Raw genomic sequence first — 25507 nt, forward strand, 5'->3', positions numbered from 1 at the left:
GCACTTCCCAATGGTTCTCCCGCATACCAAGATGATTCTTCCACAGCTTCAATCTTGGGAATAGTCTTCTTCTTCTTCTTCTAGCTTGAATGGAGACTTTCAATTCTGAAAATCAGAATTCAGCCAGCTTCTAAGTGTTTTGGGGAAATAAAAACACTATGGTATGGCTGGAAAAACACTCTAGAATAAGTGCATTAGATAGAGCAATAAACAAAGGCCAAGAAGTACTCTTGAATGAGGCTGGAAATCTGAATTTATAGAGTTCTATTCAGCCTAGAAGGAGGCGCCTACAAGAAGAGAAGGAGTGGAGGTTATTGCTTATGAAAAGATGTGGTAGGGAGAGGTTTGTGCAAGACTTTTGGATCAAAGAATGGCTATTAGTAAAGTAGCAACTCTGTAGCTAAAAGAGGAGGAAAAGTTTACTTTTTATCTTTTTCTTTTGAGTTAACTAGCTTGCATGACTTTTTTGGAGAAAAGTGAGCTTGCATGATTTACTTTCAAGTAAAGTAAGCTTGCATGGCACACTTTTAGGTGCATGAAAAGATAAAGCATTGTATGGTGCATGTATGTAGCTGAAAAAGCTTGCATGTTGCATGCATGGGGGGTTTTTGGCCATGCATGTCGCATGCATGAGGATTTATGGCCATGCATGTCGCATGTATGGGGGTTTCTAACTATGCATGTCACATGCATGAGGATTTCTGACTATGCATCATAGTGACAGGGGGACGGCGGGACGCCCACGTGGGACGTGGGAACGCCATCCCGACTAACGGCAGTGCGTAACGGCGGCGGGACGACCTGGGGGACGGGACGGCCGGGACGTGGCCAGGGGACGGGCGTCCCCGCCCGGGGGGACGGGGGGACGTTGTCAGCCGGGGACGGGGGGACGTCTGCAACGGCTACAAATTCGAGCCGTTTTTTTTTCAGGTAACGGCTACTAGCCGTTGGCGGCTGGCCGTTTGAGAGTTTGAGAGAGAGAGAGAGAGAGAGAGAGAGAGAGAGAGCTGCCATATGCTATATAATGGGCTTCCTGCTACTCCTCTTCTACTTAAGCCTCCCAACTTCCAAGACTTGAGTACCTCTCCACCATCTCTCTCTCCTACTCAAGCTTTCCTCTCCACTATCTCCCTCTCCTACTCCACCACCTTCCTCTCCACCCTCTCCTACTCCACCACCTTCCTCTCCACCCTCTCCTACTAGACTACTTCAATCTTCCCTCTACCTCTTCTCCTACTCTACCCTCTAAGCTCTCTCCACCCTCTTCTACTAGACTACTTCAATCTTCCCTCTACCTCTTCTCCTACTCTACCCTCTAAGCTCTCTCCACCCTCTTCTACTAGACTACTACTAAGTTACTAACTATTCATGGCATCCTCTTCTCGTGCGGGCGGTAGGAGTAGAACGGATGGGTGGTCATGGTGGGATGAGGTCAACTTCGAGCCTCCTACTCATGCGGGGGGTGCACGTCCATGGACATGCAAGCTTTGCCCATATAAGCGTGTGGGTGGGGCCAAATGATAAATAGGTCCGACTACTTCAAAACGATGGTGAAGAAGATTGGCGAGTACGGTCCTCACTACACACCTCCATCCTCCGAAACCTTGCGGACCACTATGCTTGACAAGGAGAAACGCCTTGTTGAGCAAGCGGCGGCAAACACAAAGAGACAATGGGCTCGCAATGGAGTCTCTTTGATTGCAGACGGATGGAGTGACACGCGGAAAAGGTCTATCCATGGCCTTGTGGCATACTCACGGGGGGAGATGTACTTTGTCTCCTCACATGATGCTTCAGGGACGGGAAAGAGTGCGGATGTACTTGCTGCTGAGTGGAGTAGTGCTGTCGAGATTATCGGCCCCGAATGTGTGATCGGTTTCGTCACGGATGGTGAGGCGACAAATAGGGCAGCGGGAGCTATTCTTGAGAGTATGTATCCTCAAATCACTGTCTCTTTTTGCATGGCACATTGTCTCAATAATCTTTTGAAAGATATTGGGAAATTGTCATGGATTGAATTGGTGATTGATGATGCATGTGCAATTGTGACCTTCATCAACAATCACACATACCTTCGATCCGAGTTTGGGAAGAGGTCCACAATGGTCCTTCTCAGGTACTCGGACACTCGCTTTGCATACAACTTTCTTATGTTGCATCGCTTGAAGGATTGTCAGGGTGCCGTGCGGCAACTATTCATCAGTGATGAGTTTTGCTCCTCATCTTTTGCACGTACACAGGTAGGGATTTCATGCAAGAAAAAGGTCGACGATGCTGATTTTTGGGAGGACCTCAAGCGCACTGACGCCATGGTGTATCCCATTGTCCACTTGCTCAGGATTGTTGATGCTATGCAGCCATGCATCGGCAAAGTATATGAAGCCATGGACGAGATGATAGAGAGTCTTGAGAAGCTTGAGCCAGACGTAGATGGATATGAGGAGATCCACTCGCTTTGTGTGGCGAGATGGAGCTCATATTCCTCTCCTTTACATGCAGCTGCTTTTATGGTGGACCCAGAATTTCAAGGAAAAGGGCAGGAGGGTGATAAAGAGGTGAGCAATGGTTGGAGACTCATCTTGGATCGCCTCATGCCGGATGCAGAAATCAGGCGCACAATTAGAGACCAGCTCTCTAATTACAGGGCATTTCAAGGCTCATATGGATGTGCAGATGCGCAGCAGGACAGATTCAAGGTTGGTGCAGCATTATGGTGGGAGGACTTCGGATCAGATGGACCAGAGCTACAACAGTTGGCGATCCGGATCTTGAGCCAGTCCGTTAGCTCTTCTTGCCTAGAGCAATTATGGTCCTCCTACAGTCACATTTCATCAAAGAAAAGAAATCGGCTTGGGGTGGAAAGAGCTAATGATCTTGTCTTCATTAGCGCAAACTTGCGCATGCTTGGCAAGAGTGCAAGATGCAATGCCGATACTTTTACACAGTGGGAGATGAAACAAGAGGAGGCAGCTACAACTATTGCACAGGAGGGTGGGAAAGATGGTTCTCATCATGAGCCTTCATCGGATGACACAACTCCCATCCACACTTCACGCACTCATGATCATGAGGCTAGCACCTCTCTTATTGGGAGCGCAGAGTATGAGAGCGAGTGACTTATATTTTGTATCGCCTAGGTCCCAACATCTTTTGAGTATATCTATTTAATGTTATCAACTTTAAAGTCTTTCTTTTCCGACTTTGCAAGTCTTGACTCTTGACTCTTGCACCTCGTAGCGTATTTTAATTTTAAATGTAATGTGTATCATGATTCATAACTTTTGGAGTTAGAAAGCTTGTTGTTATTGATTGATTAATCTTGATTCTTTACTCCTCTAAAATTAACAATTTTGAGTGCCGTCCCCACCCCCCGTCCCCGTTCCCTACCTTTAGCCGTCCCCCGTCCCCGTTCCCGTTCCCGTCCCCCGTCCCCGTCCCCGTCCCCTGGTAACTATGCTATGCATGTCGCATGCATGGAGGTTTCTCATCATGGAGAAGAAGTTTATTAACAATACTTAGCTAGATTGTCATTCATGCACGCATGTATACATGCATAGAGATAGAAAACCCACATAAGAGTGGGTTGCCTTCAAAATGTCAATCATTCCTGTACAAATCCATCAATACAAGTTAATTGAAGACAGGTTATGCAACATACTAACCCATGGGTGCAATCTAGGCGTCCCCAGATCCATGAGCTTCTCATGCAATAAAATACAAGCATAGTTCAGGCAAACAAAACAATACATGTAAATAAAAATAAGTCATGCACACAAATGTATGCATTTAAACTCATATTTTGAAAGAAACTCCATCTATTTATATGTACTTGATATTTACAAGGGCTATAGTATTTGGCTGTCCAAGATCCAAATACTAATCCATGGGTGCAATCCAGGCGTCCCCAAATCCATGAGCTTCTCATGCAATAAAATACAAGCATTGTTCAAGCAAACAAAACGATACATGTAAATAAAAATAAGCCATGCACACAAATGTATGCATTTAAACTCATATTTTGGAAGAAACTCCATCTATTTATATGTACTTGATATTTACAAGGGCTATAGTATTTGGCTCTCCAAGATCCATCAAATATCCATGGCATTATGTACTGCATTTGGTTCTCCAAGATCCATCAAATGCTTAACATGCTTCTATGCAGCCAGGATCTCGTAGATACAGCTAGCATACACATACATGGGAAGCTTAACCATAACCATTCCATGGCTACATGTAGTGTCCAACACCCATGTCCATGGATAATAGAGAATTTACAATATAAATCCCAAGAAATTAGGGAATAGTTACATTCCCCCTGGCTTCTAAACAGTTGTTCTCAACTGAAAAGCTTCCAAGTAGTTGTTGAGGAGATCGGGATATTCTTTAAGATCTTGTTCTTGCATCGACCTTGAATCCATAGGGGAATAGTTGTTGAATTTAACCAATACTTGCGTATGACCTTGCCTCCCTTAAGCTTACGCACTGATGGAAGACAATCTGTTTGGGTTGTAGTACGTCCTCTACATCATCCACTTCTGGTGGATCTTTTGTAAGTGGTTGAGAAGGTGGAGTTCCAATATATGGTTTCAACAGGTTGATGTGGAAAGCATTATGTATCTTCCAATGAGTGGGCAAAGTCAACCGAAAAGCCACATCATTAATCTTTTGATAACTTGAAATGGACCATAATACCTGTTGGCAAGTTTGAGAGTCTTACCTTCTTGTCCTGGCCTCTTGCGGAGACGCGCCTTTTCAAACTTGAGAAGAACCCAATCCTGCACTTTGATGTCCATATGACGCCGATGCCGATGGGCAGCTTTCTTGTGCTTTGCTTGAGAGCGTTGTATGGCTGCCCGAACTTGTGCATAGGCAGTATCCAGATCTCTAACATATTCATCAGCAACAAAAATCTCATCCTTAGTACGAAAGATGGGTGGAAGTATTATCTTGCCATAAATTACCTCAAATGGAGCTTTGCCAGAGTGGAGGAATGGCTTGTATTGTTGTATGCAAACTCAACCAAGGGTAAATACTTCTCCCATGTTGTCTTTTGATTAGAAACATAGCATTTGAGTAGATCGAGGACCACTAGATTTGCTATTTCACTTTGTCCATCTGTTTGGGGATGACAGGCAGAAGAGAAATTGAGCTTAGTACCCATATTGTCAAAAAGAGCTCTCCAAAATAAGCTTGTAGTCCTTGGATCTCTGTCTCCCACAATGGACTTAGGCATTCCATGATGTTTAAAAACATGAAAAAGAAAGAGTCAAGCCATATGATTGGGCTTAATAGTCTTTCTTACGGAAATAAAATGAGCTTGCTGACTAAAGCGATAAATAATAGTCCAAATAGCATTATTACCATAAGCAGATCAAGGAAGATCTGTGATAAAATCCATTGCTATGCTATCCCAAGGTGCTTGAGGAATAGGCAGAGGCTGAAGTGAACCAGTCAACTTATGCCTGTTGTCAGGCGTTTTTCTGACTGGTCTTTTTGGTCAGTGTATATATGGATGCGTGGCGTGTGTGAAGGTTTTGGTTTTGAAGGCGTTGACAGGTGTACAGGGTGGACGGATTTGGTTTGGGCTTGTTGCAAGCCTGTCCGAAATAGGGCTCGCTGGGATTGATTTCAACTGTTCGGCCGCTTGATATGTGTGTGCACGTCAAAGAAATGAGCGGGCACTCGTATGCTGCATCTTGAAGAGGTATGGCGACAAGGGCATGGGCAGAAAAAAGGTGAAAAGGCCAAGATTGTCTTAGACATAGTGTGAAAAGAAATGTTATGGTGGCCAATTTCCAAATAAGTAAAATAAATGCAACAATGATTAACGTGGCCAGCTAAAAATAGGCACGTGGAGGCTTGTGCTATTGCCAACGTAGCTGCCAGCCAATGCTTTGGAAGGTTGGCGAAGAAGTGCGAGTGGGCGCGCTGTAAACAAAAAAAAGAAGAAGGTCGCCGCGTTACAGAGGGGGCCAGAGAGGAGGCAGGTCGGTTGGAGAGAAGAGGAGGCCGCAGAGGTGGTAGGCCTCCCTAGTGGAGAGCAGAGAGACAGGTGGTTCGGCTGGAAGCCGACTGGTCTACAACACATAAGTGCAAGAGTAGTGGAGCGCAGCTGTTCGAATTGGCTGACGGGCTGCGAGCGGACAGAGAGAGGGGCTGGTACTGTATGGAGGCTGCCGCCTTTGGATGCTGCCGTCTCATTGCAGGAGGAAAGTAGTGTTGCTTTTTTTTGTTTGGTTGTCCAAGGTGGCTGGAGCGACGGAAAGAAGGGAATAAAGCTGAGCGAGCAAGGGTGGCTGCTACAGTGGCTGGGTCGGGGAGCATTTTAGCACAACAAGAGAGAGGGTTGACGACTGGCGACTGGCTGGGGGCAGCCTTGGTGCTGTTGCTGATAGACCGGTGGTGGCAGGATCGCCACAAAGAGAAGAGGAAACCGCCTGCAGAGCGGACTGGAAACAGCCGAGAGAGAAGGCCCCTTGGTGTGAGCAAGGCTAGCTGGCGACAGTGGAGAGCAGAGGCCGGCCTTGAGGTGACTCGCAGCTGGATGCGTAGGGGGGTCTCGTTGAGCTAAGGCAAGCGTGGAGCGCACGCGTGTCGGGCACTGAAGTCGAAGGCAGACGTGTGCGTGGATGGCCGCCTCAAAGGAATAGTGGCCGAGTAGAAGAGGAGTGGATAAGGAAAAACAAAAAGGGGCTGCTGGGCATAAGGTAGCTGGCGAAGGCAGTCGACTGTAGGTGAGCTGGAGGTGCTGGTCGAAGTGCAGAGAGCGGAGGTGTGGAGCCGCCTAGTAGGTTGGGCGCCCTCTGGAGATTATGCAGTGCAGCCAATTCTGCAGAGAGTCTGAAGAGAGTGGTGGTTGCCAAGGGTACAAGAGTTGGCGACTGGGGAGGCTGAGAGACTAAATGATGCATGGAGCCGCCTCTGGAAACTGAGAAGGGTTGCAGGTAACCGCGTGAGAAGGGAGCCGTGGTGGCGAGACTGAGAACAGTGTACGTGTGATGTGGCTTTGGCTGGATGCAGATGAAAAAGCTGCGTTGAGTAGTGGTTGGTGCTGAAGAGATTGTGCAAGGCTCTGGTGGTTGGTGAAGCTGCTGGTCACGACATACAGAGAGTGGAAGCGGCTGAGTGAAGGTTAGCTGGTGTGGGCACCTTCTGGTGAGAGTAGCTGGTCTTGTGTGGGCGATGATTGCAGGCAGTGCACGGATGCTGACCAGAGAGGGAGCCTTGGGTTTTTGTGTGGATTGGATGCAGTAGAGGTGCTGATGTGTGGGCTGGAGACAGTGGGGCTCGCCTACGACAATTGGCAGGTAGCAGCCGGGGACAGAGAGTAGCAGAGCTACAGAGGAAGTGAAGAAGGGTTGCTGGTGTGGGCGCCCTTTGGAGATTACAGGGACTGGGAAACAGAGGCTTGGTCGTCAGACGCAAGGGTGTATTCCCTTGGCAGTAAATCCTGGCCAGAGTCCTGGTCTTTGGTGTATTTGCTGAGTTGTACATGGTTGATGCTGTATATGTTTTTTGCTGAATGATCATCTGTCCTTCGTGGTTTTGAGCTGTCTTATGGTGTGGGTGGGTGGCGAATGGTGAGAGAGTGTTCCAGCCGGTGGCTGGTGGTGCCCCGCTCGTGGTAGTTTTTCCAAGTTTGGGAGGTGGAAGAGCTGTAGAGGCAGGGTTTTCTTTCTTTTTTTCACCTCACATCCTTCTGGTGCCCCCACTGAGGATAGCTCTGGCATTGTGTGACTAAGGAATAGCACTGGCGTTGTGCTTTGGCGTGTGTTCCACTGAGGAGAGCTCAGGGATTGGTACAGGTTGTCATAATGTGGTCTTATCCTGAGTTTCATGGCCGGAAGGGAGAAGATGTGGTTGACTTTTTGGAGCAGATGGAGTTGGCATGCATTAGCAACCATGTCACGGATGAAGAGCAGGTTCTGAAGCTGATAAGGATTTTCTTGAAGGGAGATGCCCGAAGCTGGCTGAAGGGTTTTGAAGCACAGGATGCTGGTGTCTTGACCTTGGACAGGTTGAAAGAAGGGCTTTTGGAGCGTTTTCAGCAAGCGGAGGATCCTAGTGTGCTTTGGCAGGAGTTGAGCATCTTGAAGCAGGTACATGGGCAATCACTGGACGATTTTGTGAAGGTATTTATATGTTTGTGGGATAAGTGGTGCATGACATTGAAGCAGGAAGTTCCTCCAATGTTTTTGAAGAAAAGTTTGTTTATTGATGGTTTGCTACCCCATTTAAAGGTCAGGGTTGAGTTGAAGAATCCCAGGTCATTTGATGATGCAGTTAGGGTTGCTAGGGAAAAGGAAGGCAAGGTTTTGAAGCAGATGGAGATGGGTATTTATCCGTATGAAGGTGTTGTTGTGTCTGTAAGGGATAAGCAGGTAAATTTGGTTGAGGTGGATAAGAGTCCTATGCAAGGCTTGATTAGACAGGAGCCTCAAAGGCCGATACAGGTACAAAGGGGGATCTTTTATGTGCCTTCTGATTTTTTTCCAAAGTTTGAAAAGCATGTGCAGGTGGATGAGAAGCGGGTGAAGGAGACTTGTGCAGATGAGGAGTTACCTGTGGATTCTTCTTTGGATGGGAACGTCGTGGCTGTACATGACAGTGATCTGGAAGATATGCATGTTGGCAAGCCGAATGAAGATTTAGGATCACAGGCTGAGTCTTTTGCAGGTGAAGAGTTATTAAGGGACTCTCCTTTGGTAATGGATGTCATGGCTACGAAAGGTAGCGCTGTGGAAAGCTTGGTTGACGATCCTTCAAGTGTCGAGAGTGATAGTATACAGGTACATGAAAGTGAAGACCTGGATGATACTTTGGAATTTGCAGATGATGAGTGGGAAGATGAGCCGGACACAAAAAGTCCTGAAAATAACTCTAGCAAGGAGGAGGATGGGGTAGAGATTGCTAGTGAGATTGTTGTTGAGAATGTTGGTGATGTGGATGTTCAAAACAGGGAGGACGACCTTGTTATCATCGATTTTTTTGGGCAATTGGATGATGATCCAGTACCTGTGATGGAAAAGGTGGATGTTTTGTCGTGGGATGCTTCATGTGAAGAGGAGTCTTTGGACAGCAGTGACACCTGGGGGGTTGGCAATGCCGTAGAAGGCTATCAGCTAGAAGAGCGTGAAGATGAGAGTTCGATCGATAATGATGCGAAGCTCGATGCTGTCCTAGATGGTGTACTCCAAGACCTGGTATGCTTGGGGGAATTGGAAGCTAAGCAAGTGAGTGGGTGTTCTGGGAGTTTGAAGGTTAATGAAACTGTGGAGCAATTAGCTTGCGAGCTTGGAATTCCCTGTATGGATGCAGACATGGTTGTGAGCGTATCAAAGGCTTCTATGCATGTGGCTGAGATGTTGAAGACAAAGGTCATGGTTAAAAAAGATGCTGAAAAGATTGAATTGGAGGATGATGTTATGATGCCTGTCTTGGAGAGCACTGAGGCACCTTTGGATGCTCCTGTGGTGGAGAATGATGATATGCTTGTGTGTGAAAATGTAAAGGTTGAGACTTGGGCCTCTCAAATGTTGTTGAATTGGATGTTAGCTGTTGTGATGCCGCAAGTGTTGAGAACTAGAATGTATATTGTAGGAGAAATGCTATATCAAGGTCTGTCTCAAGAGCAGGCGCCTATGGATGAGGATGTATGGAGAGAGACTATGGACGCTTATGAAGAGATGGATGAAAGTGATTTTGGAGCACATGTGGTTGACGTGTGGTGTGCTTTGATGCCACTTTTTTGGAAGAATGTTATGAAAGTGGATGATGGATTGAAGCAGTTTCCTTTCGATCCAGGTGGCTGAGTTTTTTGACAGCGATTTGGAGTTTTGTACATAAGGTTGTACATATTGCGATGAGTGTAGATGCTTTTTGCTGCTGAGCATGAATGCTCTAGCAGATGGGGGGGTGGCAAAGTATGTCAGGCGTTTTTCTGACTGGTCTTTTTGGTCAGTGTATATATGGATGCGTGGCGTGTGTGAAGGTTTTGGTTTTGAAGGCGTTGCCAGGTGTACAGGGTGGACGGATTTGGTTTGGGCTTGTTGCAGGCCTGTTCAAAATAGGGCTCGCTGGGATTGATTTCAACTGTTCGGCCGCTTGATATGTGTGTGCACGTCAAAGAAATGAGCGGGCACTCGTATGCTGCATCTTGAAGAGGTATGGCGACAAGGGCATGGGCAGAAAAAAGGTGAAAAGGCCAAGATTGTCTTAGACATAGTGTGAAAAGAAATGTTATGGTGGCCAATTTCCAAATAAGTAAAATAAATGCAACAATGATTAACGTGGCCAGCTAAAAATAGGCACGTGGAGGCTTGTGCTATTGCCAACGTAGCTGCCAGCCAATGCTTTGGAAGGTTGGCGAAGGAGTGCGAGTGGGCGTGCTGTAAACAAAAAAAAAGAAGAAGGTCGCCGCGTTACAGAGGGGGCCAGAGAGGAGGCAGGTCGGTTGGAGAGAAGAGGAGGCCGCAGAGGTGGTAGGCCTCCCTAGTGGAGAGCAGAGAGACAGGTGGTTCGGCTGGAAGCCGACTGGTCTACAACACATAAGCGCAAGAGTAGTGGAGCGCAGCTGTTCGAATTGGCTGACGGGCTGCGAGCGGACAGAGAGGGGCTGGTACTGTATGGAGGCTGCCGTCTCATTGCAGGAGGAAAGTAGTGTTGCTTTTTTTTGTTTGGTTGTCTAAGGTGGCTGGAGCGACGGAAAGAAGGGAATAAAGCTGAGCGAGCAAGGGTGGCTGCTACAGTGGCTGGGTCGGGGAGCATTTTAGCACAACAAGAGAGAGGGTTGACGACTGGCGACTGGCTGGGGGCAGCCTTGGTGCTGTTGCTGATAGACCGGTGGTGGCAGGATCGCCACAAAGAGAAGAGGAAACCGCCTGCAGAGCGGACTGGAAACAGCCGAGAGAGAAGGCCCCTTGGTGTGAGCAAGGCTAGCTGGCCACAGTGGAGAGCAGAGGCCGGCCTTGAGGTGACTCGCAGCTGGATGCGTAGTGGGGTCTCGTTGAGCTAAGGCAAGCGTGGAGCGCACGCGTGTCGGGCACTGAAGTCGAAGGCAGACGTGTGCGTGGATGGCCGCCTCAAAGGAATAGTGGCCGAGTAGAAGAGGAGCGGATAAGGAAAAACAAAAAGGGGCTGCTGGGCATAAGGTAGCTGGCGAAGGCAGTCGACTGTAGGTGAGCTGGAGGTGCTGGTCGAAGTGCAGAGAGCGGAGGTGTGGAGCCGCCTAGTAGGTTGGGCGCCCTCTGGAGATTATGCAGTGCAGCCAATTCTGCAGAGAGTCTGAAGAGAGTGGTGGTTGCCAAGGGTACAAGAGTTGGCGACTGGGGAGGCTGAGAGACTAAATGATGCATGGAGCCGCCTCTGGAAACTGAGAAGGGCTGCAGGTAACCGCGTGAGAAGGGAGCCGTGGTGGCGAGACTGAGAACAGTGTACGTGTGATGTGGCTTTGGCTGGATGCAGATGAAAAAGCTGCGTTGAGTAGTGGTTGGTGCTGAAGAGATTGTGCAAGGCTCTGGTGGTTGGTGAAGCTGCTGGTCACGACATACAGAGAGTGGAAGCTGCTGAGTGAAGGTTAGCTGGTGTGGGCACCTTCTGGTGAGAGTAGCTGGTCTTGTGTGGGCGATGATTGCAGGCAGTGCACGGATGCTGACCAGAGAGGGAGCCTTGGGTTTTTGTGTGGATTGGATGCAGTAGAGGTGCTGATGTGTGGGCTGGAGACAGTGGGGCTCGCCTACGACAATTGGCAGGTAGTAGCTGGGGACAGAGAGTAGCAGAGCTACAGAGGAAGTGAAGAAGGGTTGCTGGTGTGGGCGCCCTCTGGAGATTACAGGGACTGGGAAACAGAGGCTTGGTCGTCAGACGCAAGGGTGTATTCCCTTGGCAGTAAATCCTGGCCAGAGTCTTGGTCTTTGGTGTATTTGCTGAGTTGTACATGGTTGATGCTGTATATGTTTTTTGCTGAATGATCATCTGTCCTTCGTGGTTTTGAGCTGTCTTATGGTGTGGGTGGGTGGCGAATGGTGAGAGAGTGTTCCAGCCGGTGGCTGGTGGTGCCCCGTTCGTGGTAGTTTTTCCAAGTTTGGGAGGTGGAAGAGCTGTAGAGGCAGGGTTTTCTTTCTTTTTTCACCTCACACCTGTCATACTTAACTTTCTGGCATACCACACAATCACGAACATATTTTTCTATTCTTTCCAAAAGTGTGAAGAATCTGAAAATGAAACATGGAAAGAAAATTAGCCCACCGCATGTGCTTCTCTGAGAGTTTTCTCTGTGTGAGAAAGTGCTGGAGACTCTGATGATGTGTTTTGACCATAAATTCAGCACCTAAGAGATAGTGCTTCCATATGGTTAAAGCATGAATCATAGCCATTAATTCTTTCTCATAGATGGTACTATGCGTCTCTGCATCTTGCAATCTTCGACTTTCAAAAGCCATAGCATGGCCTTCTTGATTTAACACTGCTCCTATGCAGTCACCACTTGCATCACATTCCACAACAAACGGCATATGCAAATCTGGCACAATAAGAACTGGCCGTTGACTAATGGCATCTTTTAGCTTCTGAAAAGCTATCTTTTGTCTAATACCCCAAACAAAAGCAATCTTCTTCTTTTTAAGATCATGCAATGGACCAGCCAAAAGAGCAAAATGCTTAATGAACCTGCGATAATATGAACATAAACCAATAAAGTTTTTGACTTCATGCACAGTAGTCAAGTCAAACCAATCAACAATAGCTTGAATCTTGGCAGGGCCCATGTGTACACCGTCCTTAGAAATAATATGGCCAAGATAATGAATTTCAGCCAAGAAAATTTTACTCTTTTTGGGATTGATATAAAGTTTATGCTTGCGGAGCTCTTCAAAAACAATAGCCAAATGGTGCTTGTGTTTCTTCTCGGATTTGGAGAAAACTAGCACATCATCAAAGAAAACTCCTGTAAACATTCTGTGATTTCTGAAAATACGATCCATCATGCGATTAAAAGTAGGAGAAGCATTAGTAAGACCAAAAGGCATCACTAAATACTCATATAATCCAAATGTAGTCTTGAAGGTTGTCTTATGTATATCTTGAGGAGCTACTCTTATTTGGTGGTAACCACTTTTCAAATCAATGCGGCTGAAAACAGATGCCCCTTGGAGTTTATCCAAGATATCATCAATTCTCGGTATTGGAAACCGATTCTTGATGGTTATCTTATTCAAGGCCTTGTAGTCAATGCACATTCTATATGAACCACCTTTCTTTTGTACCAACAAAACGGGTGAGCAATAAGGTGATGAGCTAGGTTGTACCAAACCCTTCTTAAGAAGATCATTGACTTGTGTCATGATTTCTTCTTGTCGGCTTGCACTCACCCTGTGTAAGGGGGCTGATTTGGAGGTTTCATACGCTTGACTAACAAATTGACTGGCTCCTGTAATGTCAATACCATGTAGCCTTCCTTTTACAATCAAATTGTCCATGTACAAGAGCATTGGGTGAGTAGCTATCATGTAAAAGCAAGGCACTCAATGGACATCCGTGTCTCATGGATCGTCCAAGCTTCCATGGAGTAGAGAGTTCATTTCCAATAATACATTGGGCTGTCCCTTCCTGATACAGCCAATATATGATATTCCTCATTTTTGGACCACAACCCATTTTGTCCATCACTTGAGCTATAAATTGCCATTGAACTATGTCAAACGACTTTTCAATATCTATTTGCATTATGAGTACATTCTGATTTGTGTATTTAGCATATTCAAAGTATGCACACACACACTAATGACACATGGCACACTTATCCTCGTGGACACTTTTTTTTATAGTGAAACCATTGCTTCATTAATAAAAGTAATGCACATTCATAGCTGTCCCAGAGTGGGACAACCAGGACTCAGATCAGAAATAGTGGAAAAAACACCTGGAGCTGTGTCTCCAAGATCATAAGAATCTGTGAGAGACTGATAAAGTGATCTACAAAAGAAGGAAAAAGGGTCCCCATGAACAACATAAAATAACAGCTGATTCCGGACATGGTAGATAGTCCATAATGCCCAGAATCTCGTCCAATCCAAGAAGACTGCATAAGCTGGCAATGGTGGAGAGAGTCGACCAAAAAGCCAAAATTGCCTCTCAAAAAGTCTACCTGGAAATCATGCCCGTAGGTCCCCTGACAATCTATCCAGGAGGGCTTGAGAGTGGGATCAGTACCACAGAAGATGGGGCACCGTCTCATATGGGTGAGAGCATCGCCTATATGAGGCTGAAGCAATGTGTCTATGTGCCAAAAGAATCCCCACCGGAAAAAACCCATAATACATCTCCATAGAAACAATCGTTGCTTCAGGGGCAATTTTCTCATCCATATCCGTCCCAATGCTGCTTTCCACCAAGGCATGAATTTAGACATCCTCCATAGATGATTCGCATGCTCATGAATCGGGGGTGGGGGAGAGAAAGGAACTTGTATGCTCTAGAAACTGAGAGTTGGTGAAAAGGAAGAGGTGTAAATACAAGAAGTTGCCTGTCAAAAAGCTAGTCTGTAAGTCTGTCTTGTTCTTGATGTGTAGGCACTAGCTTTAATGGTTGAATCATTTCCATAATGACCCTCCAAATTGACCCATGATGCAAAATCCCAAGTGACAATGTTTGACTGCACAAGAGACACTTCGAACACCCTACTCCAATGAATGTTCTCCATAGTCAAAGAAATTTTGTGGTTTGGGGGCCGGCCTGACCAATGTAAGTGGTGTAACAAAGCTTTCCAGTCTTGAATGAGAGCAGTAGCATAGGGAGAACCCGTGATTTTGCCATTAAAATGTCCAAAAACTATATCGTCATAACGGGTGATGCAAAGTCCATATGCTTCTGTATGCATAGAGATACACGTACTGCCCAACATTCAAGCATATGGCTTTGATTGTGCCACAAAACCAGGTAGAAGCATCGCCTTCCTCGCGAGGACATGATAATGGATATTGAGAATATTAAGACCACCATGCATCTTAGGCGAGCAAACCAAATCTTTCTTCATAAAACGAAGGGCTTTTCTGTTCGCTTTTTTTTCCACAAGCATTCCAGGGCTTTAGACATGAAAATGTCAATTTGTTTGCGAGACCAAGGCAGCAAAGGGAGATAGAATTGCACATACGCCATGATTATAGATTGCACTATTCGTAGCTTCCAATTTTCAATTTTGTGATGTAGCTTTTGCATTGCCTACTTAGTCTCTTCTTTGAGGGAGATCTCCCATCCAATGGGGTATCCAAGATGTTTGACTATCTGATCAGGTGGCACAATTTGTCTTGGCCAGAGTAATCTATGCCAATCATAATTTTTTAGCGGTAACAGCTTTGATTTTGCAAAGGTGACGTTCAGCCCAGTAGCCAACCCATAAAGTGACAAAGCTTGCATGATTATCCTCACATCAAGCTCTGTGTTCCGAGGAAAAAAGAAAGAATCATCAGCATAGGCTTGAGCCACAAAATTGTTTCCATTCCAGATGGAAATTCCATGTAGTAGGCCATCCTGTGACAATTTATCCATATACAAGAGCATCGGATGTGTAGCGATAGCATATAGCAGAGCATTGAGAGGACATCCCTATCTGACAGATTTCTCGAACTTCCAGAAGGCTGAAAGTTCACCTCCCAAAATGCATTTTGTTGTACGTTCTTGATACAGCCAGAAAACATCATTTTCCATTTTGTACCCAAATCCCATTCTATCCATTACCTGTGCTATGAAATCCCATGGAACAGTACCAAAGGCTTTAGCTATGTCCACTTGCATAATGAGGACGTCCTGGTGTGTGTATTTGGCATATTCAATGCCTATATAAGCATTGGCTATATTGTCCATAATTTGCCTTCTTGGGACAAAACCATACTGATTTAGATGAAGGCCAACATGCAGTATACCTTTGATGCATCGTAGTGACAAGCTTGTACACCACAGGCATCATAGACATGGGACACCAATCCGTTAAACCTTCACAAAGCTGTTTTTTGGGCAGCAATTTAAGTAAGCAGTAATTGACCATTAAGAGGATGGGGCTGTTTTAGAACATCCCAAAATGCGTGAAAAAACTCCACCGTAAGCCCATCCCATCTTGGGGACTTCCATTTACCCAAATTTTTGAGAGCAGCATCCAATTCTTCCTTAGTAAAAGATGCATCCATAGTAGCTGCCTCATGCGGAGTGACTGTAGGCTGAACATACTGCAAGAGTTCATGGCGTGCATGGAATACTTCCTCAGAAGGGGGCTGAGGGGCAGCAAACATGTTTGCAAAATAGTGATGACAAACATTAGCAAGTTATGCTTTGTTACATGTCCAAGTTCCATCCGATAGTTTCGCTCTTGCAATAGAGTGCTTTTGTCTGGTTGTGTGCAAATTTTTAAAAAAGGATTTGGAAGAATAGCCTTTGTCAAGAAGCGGCTTTTGTTGAGCTTGAGTTTGCCACTTGTTCAACTTGCGAGCATCATTTTGGTCAACAAGACAATGTTTGGCCTGTGCCATATTTTGATGCTCATCAACTGGCAAAGGTCGCAATTGGCTTGCAGGGCTGATTTTGCATGAGCCACGTGCATCCTAGTTTTCTCCATATATCATCTACCATAATCCTGAATAACAGCCTGTATGCGCATCACAAAACCATACCAAGCCACATCCAAATCCTCTATCATGTGAAGTATAAGAGGGTGGACAACGGCATATACCATCTGAATAAAGTGAGCATGTGATAAATAAATGTTATTTAGCATCAACAATCTTTGGTCATGCAAAGCATGCTCATGAATCAACATACCAAAATATAATCCAAGCCATATAGGCGCATGATCCGAAAGCCTCAATGTATGATCAATCCACATTTTCCAAGTATATGCATCATATTGGGCAGCATACAGAAGATACCATTTGTCCAAACATGCCCAGTAGTCTATAAGTGCATTATGATGAAAAGTAAAGCCCAGTTACTGAGGCGTGAGATGTGTCCAGAAATCCCATGTATCCAAGAGTCAAGGTTTGATCCCACATTTGTTTCTCAATGCACATTATATGAGAACGATGAGACAACTTGTCAGCATAAGCAGGTGAATTGTTAAAATCCCCTGTAATAAAAGCATTTGATAGCCATGGATATGTTTGAAAAGACTGCCACATTGCAGCCTTGGTTGTTGAAGTTTGTGAGGCATAAACACTCGCAAATTCATACAGCTCATCATCAATCATACATTGCAGAACAATCCATTTGCCATTGGGATCATTGTTGCCAACTGAGGTTAAAGTTCATGTCTAACCATGATCAGAGTACTAGAAAAGGCTTGCTTTCCCACATAGAAGATGTGATAACTAGAGAAAATCCCATGTCTACCAGCAAAAGCATGTTGGTTCTGCTCTTGCAAACAAAGTATATGTGGATGGATGGTATTTACATAAGACCAAAGGAGCCTCCATTTATTTGCATCACAGAGGCCCTACACATTATATGCAAAGCATTTGATTAGCATATATCTATTTACAACAAGTGTAAACAAAACAGGCTAAGCTTGGCTTCCTGGCTCCCTGTATCACTATGCAATGTACAATGTGGAATATCATCATGAACATTGCTCGAATATAAAAGAGTGTCAGTGCCAGTAGATACATCAGGATTTGTCGCAGTGTGTGCAAACAAGGGGTTACCCCTCACAACTGTAGCCCACATTCTACCCACGCTTGTAACATTACTCGAGATATTAGTCTCCCCAGAAGTTTGCCCCACTGTAGAGGTTAACTTTTGTCCAATTATGAGACACTACATGTCTCCATCTAAGAGGGACAATTTTGTTAGGTGTCTGCCATGCATTTGGCTCTTGTTTTCTCTTTTCTTTCTCTTTTATAACAGGAGGGCTTGCTGTGCCAATTTTAGTTTTCCTTTATCTAGGGTGACATTTGGGGTCTGCGCCACATTTTTCCCCTTCTATGGCTGCACGGGTACAACAGGAACAACCTTTGGAGGTGGCATTGCCGCTACTGGCGGCTGCAAAAGTACCAATGGGCATTCTGATGTCATGTGCCAAAACTTTTTGCATGAGAAATGGGAGGCAACAAAATTCCCCCATTTGAGCTTGAAGGAAGCTCCGTGTGTCTGAACTCTTGGCAGCTCAACATCCAAGGTTTATCTATATTCCAAAGGATGCAAAATCTATTGACAAGGACTTCTTCATAATGATCTACGATCCATTGCCCATAAGCATCAGTGCGCATAGTACTGCCTGTGCATAAATCTGCAAGCATTAGCGTCCAGGGTTGCTGCTGCTCGAAAAAACACCTCCAATAATGTTGATTTGCGTGCCAACACATGCTTATGAATATTGAGAATATTCAATCCCGCGTGCATCTTTGGAGAACAAATTTTATCTGCTGCTAGCAGTCTCAATCCTTTCTTATGCTTATGATTAGACCATAATAAATCCATAGCTTCTGATATGAATGCATTAACACCCCCGGTCCCCCCCAAACACACACACACACACACACACACACACACATATATATATATATGTATAAAGATATATATAGAGAGAGAGATCTATATATATATATATATATATATATATATATATAGAGAGAGAGAGAGAGAGAGAGAGAGAGAGAGAGAGATTGATTAACGTCTTCAAAAGGCCCAGAGGGTTTATGAGAGAGATGAATTGAAATACTTGATGGACATGATGGTATTGTGATGAGACTAGGCTATTGGGTAACAATGGTCGTGGACAGGAACATTTAGGGCTAAAAGTGATTGAAAGTTTGCATTTAGGGCTAAAAGTGATTGAAAGTTTGCTTAATGTTGTGGGCTAAGGCAAAGTGACCTTAGGATTCAGGGCTGGTTTATTACATACTATACATATCCGGATGGTTTTTTGATATGTTTGTTTGTGCTTTTTTTTAAAAAAAAAAAAATTTAGTGCGTCACTCAATTTGAAGCCTAAGTGAAGCGAAACAAAAGGGTGCAAGGCCTTCAATGGAGGGGTGAACAGTTTGCCTCTTGCTCAGTAAATGTTGTAAAAGTTGACACTGATGAGAACCTATAATTACAATTGGTGTACAAAAAGAGAATGTTTTCTATACCTCACTGGAATGCATTCCTTCGTGATGATTACATGCATACACTGAGAACATAGATTTAGTTCTTACAGACTCTCTTGATTTTCGTCCATGTTTCATTCAATATGTGAGATTATTTGTGTAAATAGTTGAATGATTAAACTGTATTTAAATTTTACTTCTAGTTTGAAAGTGTCAAACGTGTGTGAACCAAGTTGACTGATCCAAACCTCATCAATTTAGAGCATTAGCATGTATGAAGGATTTTGTTGAGTGATCAAAAAAGGAATTGACTTCATTAAATAAATAAATTCTGTGTCGTTGTTGCTATAGTATTTGAAGGTACCATTGCCTTTGGATGGTAAAGGGATATATATTTGGGCAAAAGGACCCATTTTAGTAGTTTCCATTCTATTTTATATAGACGCATTACACTCCTTATGGAGAGAATTAATTAGACTTGAGGATCAATCTTCCACATGGGGAGTTGCAAAAAGACATTAATAATTTGAGAGCCAACTAGTGGGGATAATGGAAGAGTGTACATACTTAGGGGTAGTATTCCAAAACTCCATATGAAACCAACATCAAGAGATAAGAATGGCTAAGGGTCATATGTCTTTGGCACTACTAGAGGCAATATTTCTAGGCTTAGTTCCATCGGCATGTCTCTTCTTTGATATCTCTAGGTATGGAACATTGTTTTGGGTGGTGGTTGATCTCACTTCTCTTTGTTTTGGAGATTGACAGAGAGGATGCAAGTCATGATCCACTCTAGTCTCATTTAGCTTGTCAAGTACATATATAGGGTACCACATCTTAGGGGCACACAACAAAAGGTAGACAATATCTCCCATGGTTGGCCTTGTCTTCATCCATGCACCTAGCATTAAGCATCCTACATTACAACATTTTTTGTAGCCCAACCACTACACAGATGCCTCATTTTAGCTTGTCACATACATACAAAGGGTACGAACACAACAAAAGGTCCTTTAAAATAAGTTATAGAAAATATGTTAAGGAGCTAATGCGCCGTAGAAAGTGTTTTGAGAACAGTGTAACACCAAAGAGTTAGATAATGAGGAGACATAAGCGCACCTAACTATTTCATTAAGCCACTTTGGCCTCTTGTAGACGACGTTAACAAATCATTGGTCACTTTGGGGACGTTTTGGGTAATGTTAAGAAATGGGAAAGCAAATAAATTGAAAAAGAGCAATCGAGTTACCTTGTGTCCACACATTGCATAACTTTTGGGAACATGTACTTGGAAAATTTATGATTTTGCAAACTATTGAATGTAGCTTAAAAGTGTTATGATACCATTGACTTTGAGAATTAGTATGAAAACATTTATGTCTTGAAGTGGTAAGGTATGTGGCAATGTTTTACATAGAAGATTTTTTGTACCATGTTTATAACATACTAAAGAGTTTATTTGAGGTGGTTCCAAAGCAAAACTCAAAAAGTAGAACTTTTGTGCAAAAAATATTCAAATAACAACCAATAATTATTTTAAGATATTTTTATATACTTACTTTTTTTTCCCGAATTACTATCGGAATTTGTTTGAAACCCTATAGTCAAAGAGGAAGAAATTATCTACATCAATCTTTAGACGCCAGAAGATTTGTTTTGTTTTTTCATTTTCTAGTTTTATCACGATGTACAAATTCAAAGGGAGCCTTTTAGCACCTTCTACTATAGCTTAAGACATCATGCAAAGTGATGCCCTTGAATGGGTCACAACGATGTAAGACAATATTTATTACAAAGAAAGGATGATAGAATCTTGTTACATTATTGAGCTTTATGTAAAAGAATGTCCAATTAAGGAACACAAGCTGGAAGAAAGAATTGAGAAATATCCTATAACCTCAAAGATGAAGTTAGGGGGCCCAAGAGGTTACACAAGAAATATGTAAAATAGGAAATGAATTTAATAAAACGATTTTATTGTTCATGTAAAATAGCATGTGAGTTTAACAAAAGGGTTTTAATTTCAAAAAGTTACAAATAGAAAGGAGTTCCTAGTTAAAAAAGTGAAAATTGCTTGAAAAGGAATAATTCTATTATGAAGACTAAGAACAATGATGTCCATTAAGCCAATGATACCCACTTAATATATACATATAGCTCCACAAAAAGATTGAGACAAGGCATCAAGAAAGTTTTCAAGGCTAAATAAATTTTCGTTGATGTGAACACATGAAGAAGCAATGTATATTTATGAGGAGCTCTTAGATAGAAATAGGATCATGTAACCTCTAAGTAAAAAATTTGCATCAGCATCCCAAAATCCTAAGGGGGCTACTTCTAGCTTGGACCTAGATGGTCTAGTTTTGAGAAGCTATAAGACAAGCTAAAGACTTGTGAGAAAAATTGACCAATAATTGAGCTACTAGTGCTGCCACACTCAACCCATCTATCCTAGGCAAGAATATGATGGTAACTACATTTCCATTAAATAGCATCTTCTTTGATTTCCTAGATAATAAGCAATCTATAATTGAGGAGTCATCCATGATTCTGATGATGCTATAGAAACCCAATAAATTTTCAAAGCCAAAACCAAATCTATAATTGAAGAGTCCATATTTTTGATGTATGTTGTAGTAACCCAATAAAATTTCAAAGCCAAAACTAAATTGGTTGACGTCTAACTAGGCTCGACTTTGAGTCGAGTTCAATGTATTTAATGACTAGCATTGTAGTTTTATTCGTTGATAATTAGTATAACTTTTGGATTTTTCTTTTGGTGGCCCAAATAATTGTCTTAATGACTAGCATTGTAGCTTTAATGAGTAGCATTGTAGCTTTATTAGATTATAATTAGTATGACTTTTGAAATTTTCTTTTGGTGGCCCAAATAATCGTCTTAAGACCTTCATGGTGCCTTCATATTGTGTATTTGTTTGGTGTCCCAAATAATTGTCTTAAGACCTTCATGGTGTCGTCATATTGTGTATTTGGTCTCATAAGCCATCCATAGATGTTAATATAATTTTTTTCTTCTTCTTCTTCTTCTTCTTCTCTCTCTCTCTCTCTCTCTCTCTCTCTCTCTCTCTCTCTCTCTCTCTCACACACACACACACACACACACACACACACACACACACACTCCCTTGCTCTCTCCAATGATGTCATGCATTCGAAGGCCCCAAACACCATGCATGGAGATTGAGATTAGTTACACCAATTTTAAGCAAGATCAATGCAGACTTGTACATACCCTATCCACATGTTTTCACAACTTTTTCTATTCCAAGAAATAAGAACGAGTTATCTAATTGGATGGGTGAATGACGGGGATTGAATCTATGAGGGATCCACAATCCATTGCCTTAATCCACTTGGCTACGTCTGCCCCCTCTGCTACTGGACTCCCTAAATGTGAAATGGAACATGATCCATCTATTAATCTATAAGGGTCCTTCGATTGATACATATACATATTAGTTGTGTATATAATAGAAAGTCTATGAAATGAAGAACATACTCCCACTATACCAAATTGATTGGTAGAGTACAAGTATTCTGTGAATTGGAAGTATCATTAGGTATTTAATAGAGAGCTCAAAGCAAGATATAGAATTGTATAAATAGTTTTTTTGCTTCATCATCACAACGTTCTATCTACAGAATTGTATAAATAGCTTTTTTTGCTTCATCGTTCACAACGTCCTATCTACCCTCTATTTTTGTACCCCTACTAGGCTTGGTATTTTTGGCTATTTGGCAAAATTAATAATGACTAAATCTGAGGAATAAATTTGAAGAAAAGTACTTGATGATCAATAAAAAAAGTTAAAATGATTGGTAGTTACTAAATTGAAGTTTTTCTTACATTAGGCAAAATTTGGACTCAAAAAGGACCCTCTAAGAAATGCTATGTTAGCTTTTTCTTTTAAAAAAGGGCTGATGGTTAAATTTTTGCAAATCAAACCAAAAATTATCGTAGATTGTAGATTGCGAATCTTCTCTTCGAGATATTTCCAATGATATATAGCATGATGGGTGATTTTACATATTCAAGAAGTTCCCAAATTGGTGGTGACATGGCATATTACATAAAAATTTATTGGAGATTGTAGATTGGAAATCTACTCTTCGAGATCTTTCTAATGATATATGGTATGATGGAAATTGTGCATATTTAAGAAGTTCCCAAATTGGTGATGACATGGCATGTTGATGGGCAATTTTGCATATTCAAGAAGTTTCAATCTTGGAACTTCTTGAATATGCAAAATTGCCCATCAAAACTTCTTGAATATGCAAAATTGCCCATCAACATGCCATGTTATCACCAATTTGGGAACTTCTTGACTATTCATAATTTCCCATCATGCTATATATCATTGTTTTGATTTGATTTGCAAAAATTTAACCATAATCCCATTTTTTAAAGAAAAAGCTAACATGGCATTTCTTAGAGTTTCCTTTTTTAGTCTAAATTTTACCTAATAACTTCATAGAACATAGTAAATCTCTCTCTCTCTCTCTCTCTCTCTCTCTCTCTCTCTCTCTCTCTCTAATTGAGCAATTTTGTTCAAGAATGTCCATTACTTTGAGGAGACAAAATACAATAATGTAGGTTATATCTTCTCTAATAATGAGTAAGAATGCATCCAATGGAAAAATAAAAAATCATCAATGTTGATATAAAGTTTCATAATATATATTAAAAGTTAAAACAAGCCAATACCTCCACTAGATGTGAATGAAGATGCATATCCATATGATTACCTTGAAATACTACATGAGGGATGCAATTTATGGGAAATATGTGCTTTGGACTTATATGAGGGCTATGGATTGTGTTGCATGTGGACGGCCTCATTGAGTGGTAGAATGCCCAAACAGTTTATCAATGCTCCACCCTCATATTTTATCATTTGGATACAAGCTCACTCATCTTTGTACGGCTCCCCGGATGCCTAGCCATGGTTGAGTAGCTCATCCTTGTATTCACACAAGATGGTTACCTAGGAGGCCAGATGGTTTAGAGATGATTGAGATTAGATTTGGCACACTACTAAATGGTGATTATAGCTAGCACTGGAATATATTGGATATCAATGCTCCCACCCTCATATTGTATCATTTGGGTACTTTCTCACTTATGTACGGCCCCCATGAAGATGACTAGCCATGGTTGAGTAGCTCATCCTTGTATTCATTCAAGGTACTTTCTCACTTATGTTTGTATGGCCCCCATGAAGATGACTAGCCATGGTTGAGTAGCTCATCCTTGTATTCATTCAAGATGGTGGCCTAGAAGGCCACATGGTATAGAGATGACTGAGATTAGATTTGGCACATTACTAGATAGGCTCCATGGTCCACTCATGGAGTAGGTAGACTTTACTCTTGGGGACAACTTGTCTTGACATTAAGGGCCAAATGGGTGCTCTTGTTGACATCGCCTCTTCATGTCGTTTGTCCCTATCTACTGGTGCTAGCCATCTTGCCATCTTCCTTCTCCTACTTCTTCTTCTGTAGATGTTGCTCTCCTGCCTATTCGTAGTCTTTTTTGCTACCTTTACTTTTTCACTATCTCTGAGGCTCGTATGTTTGTGTGTATGTAAGAGTGTGTGTATGTATGTAAGAGTGTTTGTGTGTGTTTGTTTTGTTCGTTTCCATGGATTCTGATTAGATAATATTTTAAGAAAAGGTCTACTCTCAAGGATGTGTGACTTGCAACAATGAACACCTTAAACAGTTGAAATAATCATCCCCTCGAATGCTTCACAATGAAAGCCCTAATGCACAATATTTATTTGATGATCTGCATCATGGTTTCTAGGAGAGTTAGGCTACATGGGACAAGCCTAAACCCATATCAAAATACAAAATGTATGTACATACAATTTTACCCAAGGTTAAGAAGTTTTCTAAGAGTATAATTATTTATTTTTTCCTAGAAAAATGCCTTCAGCCATTGACATTGTGTAGTGGTTGAAAAATATGCTCGGAGGATGTTATGTAGATGGGGTGTATTATGCTACATGAAGATTTTTTGAAGAGGTGCTTATAGATGCCGCATATAAACAATAATTTCTAGAAAAATCATGGGTGCTTTTTGATGCTAACTAAGGATTATCAAGCATCATTGCCAACTAAGGATTGTCAAGCATCATTTCCCTGTGTGGGTTGAGGTAGCCAATTTTCTAGTAAATTTTAGTGAAGCACGGCCTAGCGTGGCTCAATAGCTAGGCATTGTTATCTGTGCCCCCACGTGTGATGGGAAATTGTAATCGTTTTTTTGTACATTTTGGGACATTGACAAACCCACCCCTCCATTTTTTATTGTGGAAATTGAGGATGTATAGTTGGGGAAAAAATGCTTTGGACTCAAATGGGGAATTTTTACAAGGGCTTGCTTTACTTCTCACAAGTTTGGGCATCTG

General features: G+C 42.8%; 2 protein-coding genes across 2 annotated transcripts in view; both read left to right on the forward strand.

Moving 5' to 3' along the window:
* The window catches only part of MSRB1 (methionine sulfoxide reductase B 1), a 96551-nt gene extending 77399 nt beyond the window's left edge, over positions 1-19152 (forward strand). Inside the window, exon 5 of the mRNA XM_086818794.1 lies at positions 18953-19152. Within this exon, the coding sequence (XP_086674920.1) occupies positions 18953-18980 (28 nt within the window). The 3' untranslated portion in view covers positions 18981-19152. The remainder of the gene's footprint in view (positions 1-18952) is intronic.
* Positions 1104-3141, forward strand: LOC147641161 (uncharacterized). The gene has a single exon (XM_086809887.1). It carries the CDS (start codon positions 1518-1520, stop codon positions 3114-3116), a length of 1599 nt encoding a protein of 532 aa, XP_086666013.1. The 5' UTR covers positions 1104-1517; the 3' UTR covers positions 3117-3141.
* Positions 19153-25507: the final 6355 nt, after the last annotated feature.

The sequence above is a fragment of the Cibotium barometz genome, chromosome 2, assembly GCF_041138505.1.
Source record: "Cibotium barometz isolate CiBa-2024 chromosome 2, ASM4113850v1, whole genome shotgun sequence".
Classification (NCBI taxonomy): domain Eukaryota; kingdom Viridiplantae; phylum Streptophyta; class Polypodiopsida; order Cyatheales; family Cibotiaceae; genus Cibotium; species Cibotium barometz.

Bases quoted from the DNA above. Each gene is read 5' to 3' on its own strand.
- LOC147641161 (XM_086809887.1), top strand. From the start codon at position 1,518: ATGATAAATAGGTCCGACTACTTCAAAACGATGGTGAAGAAGATTGGC.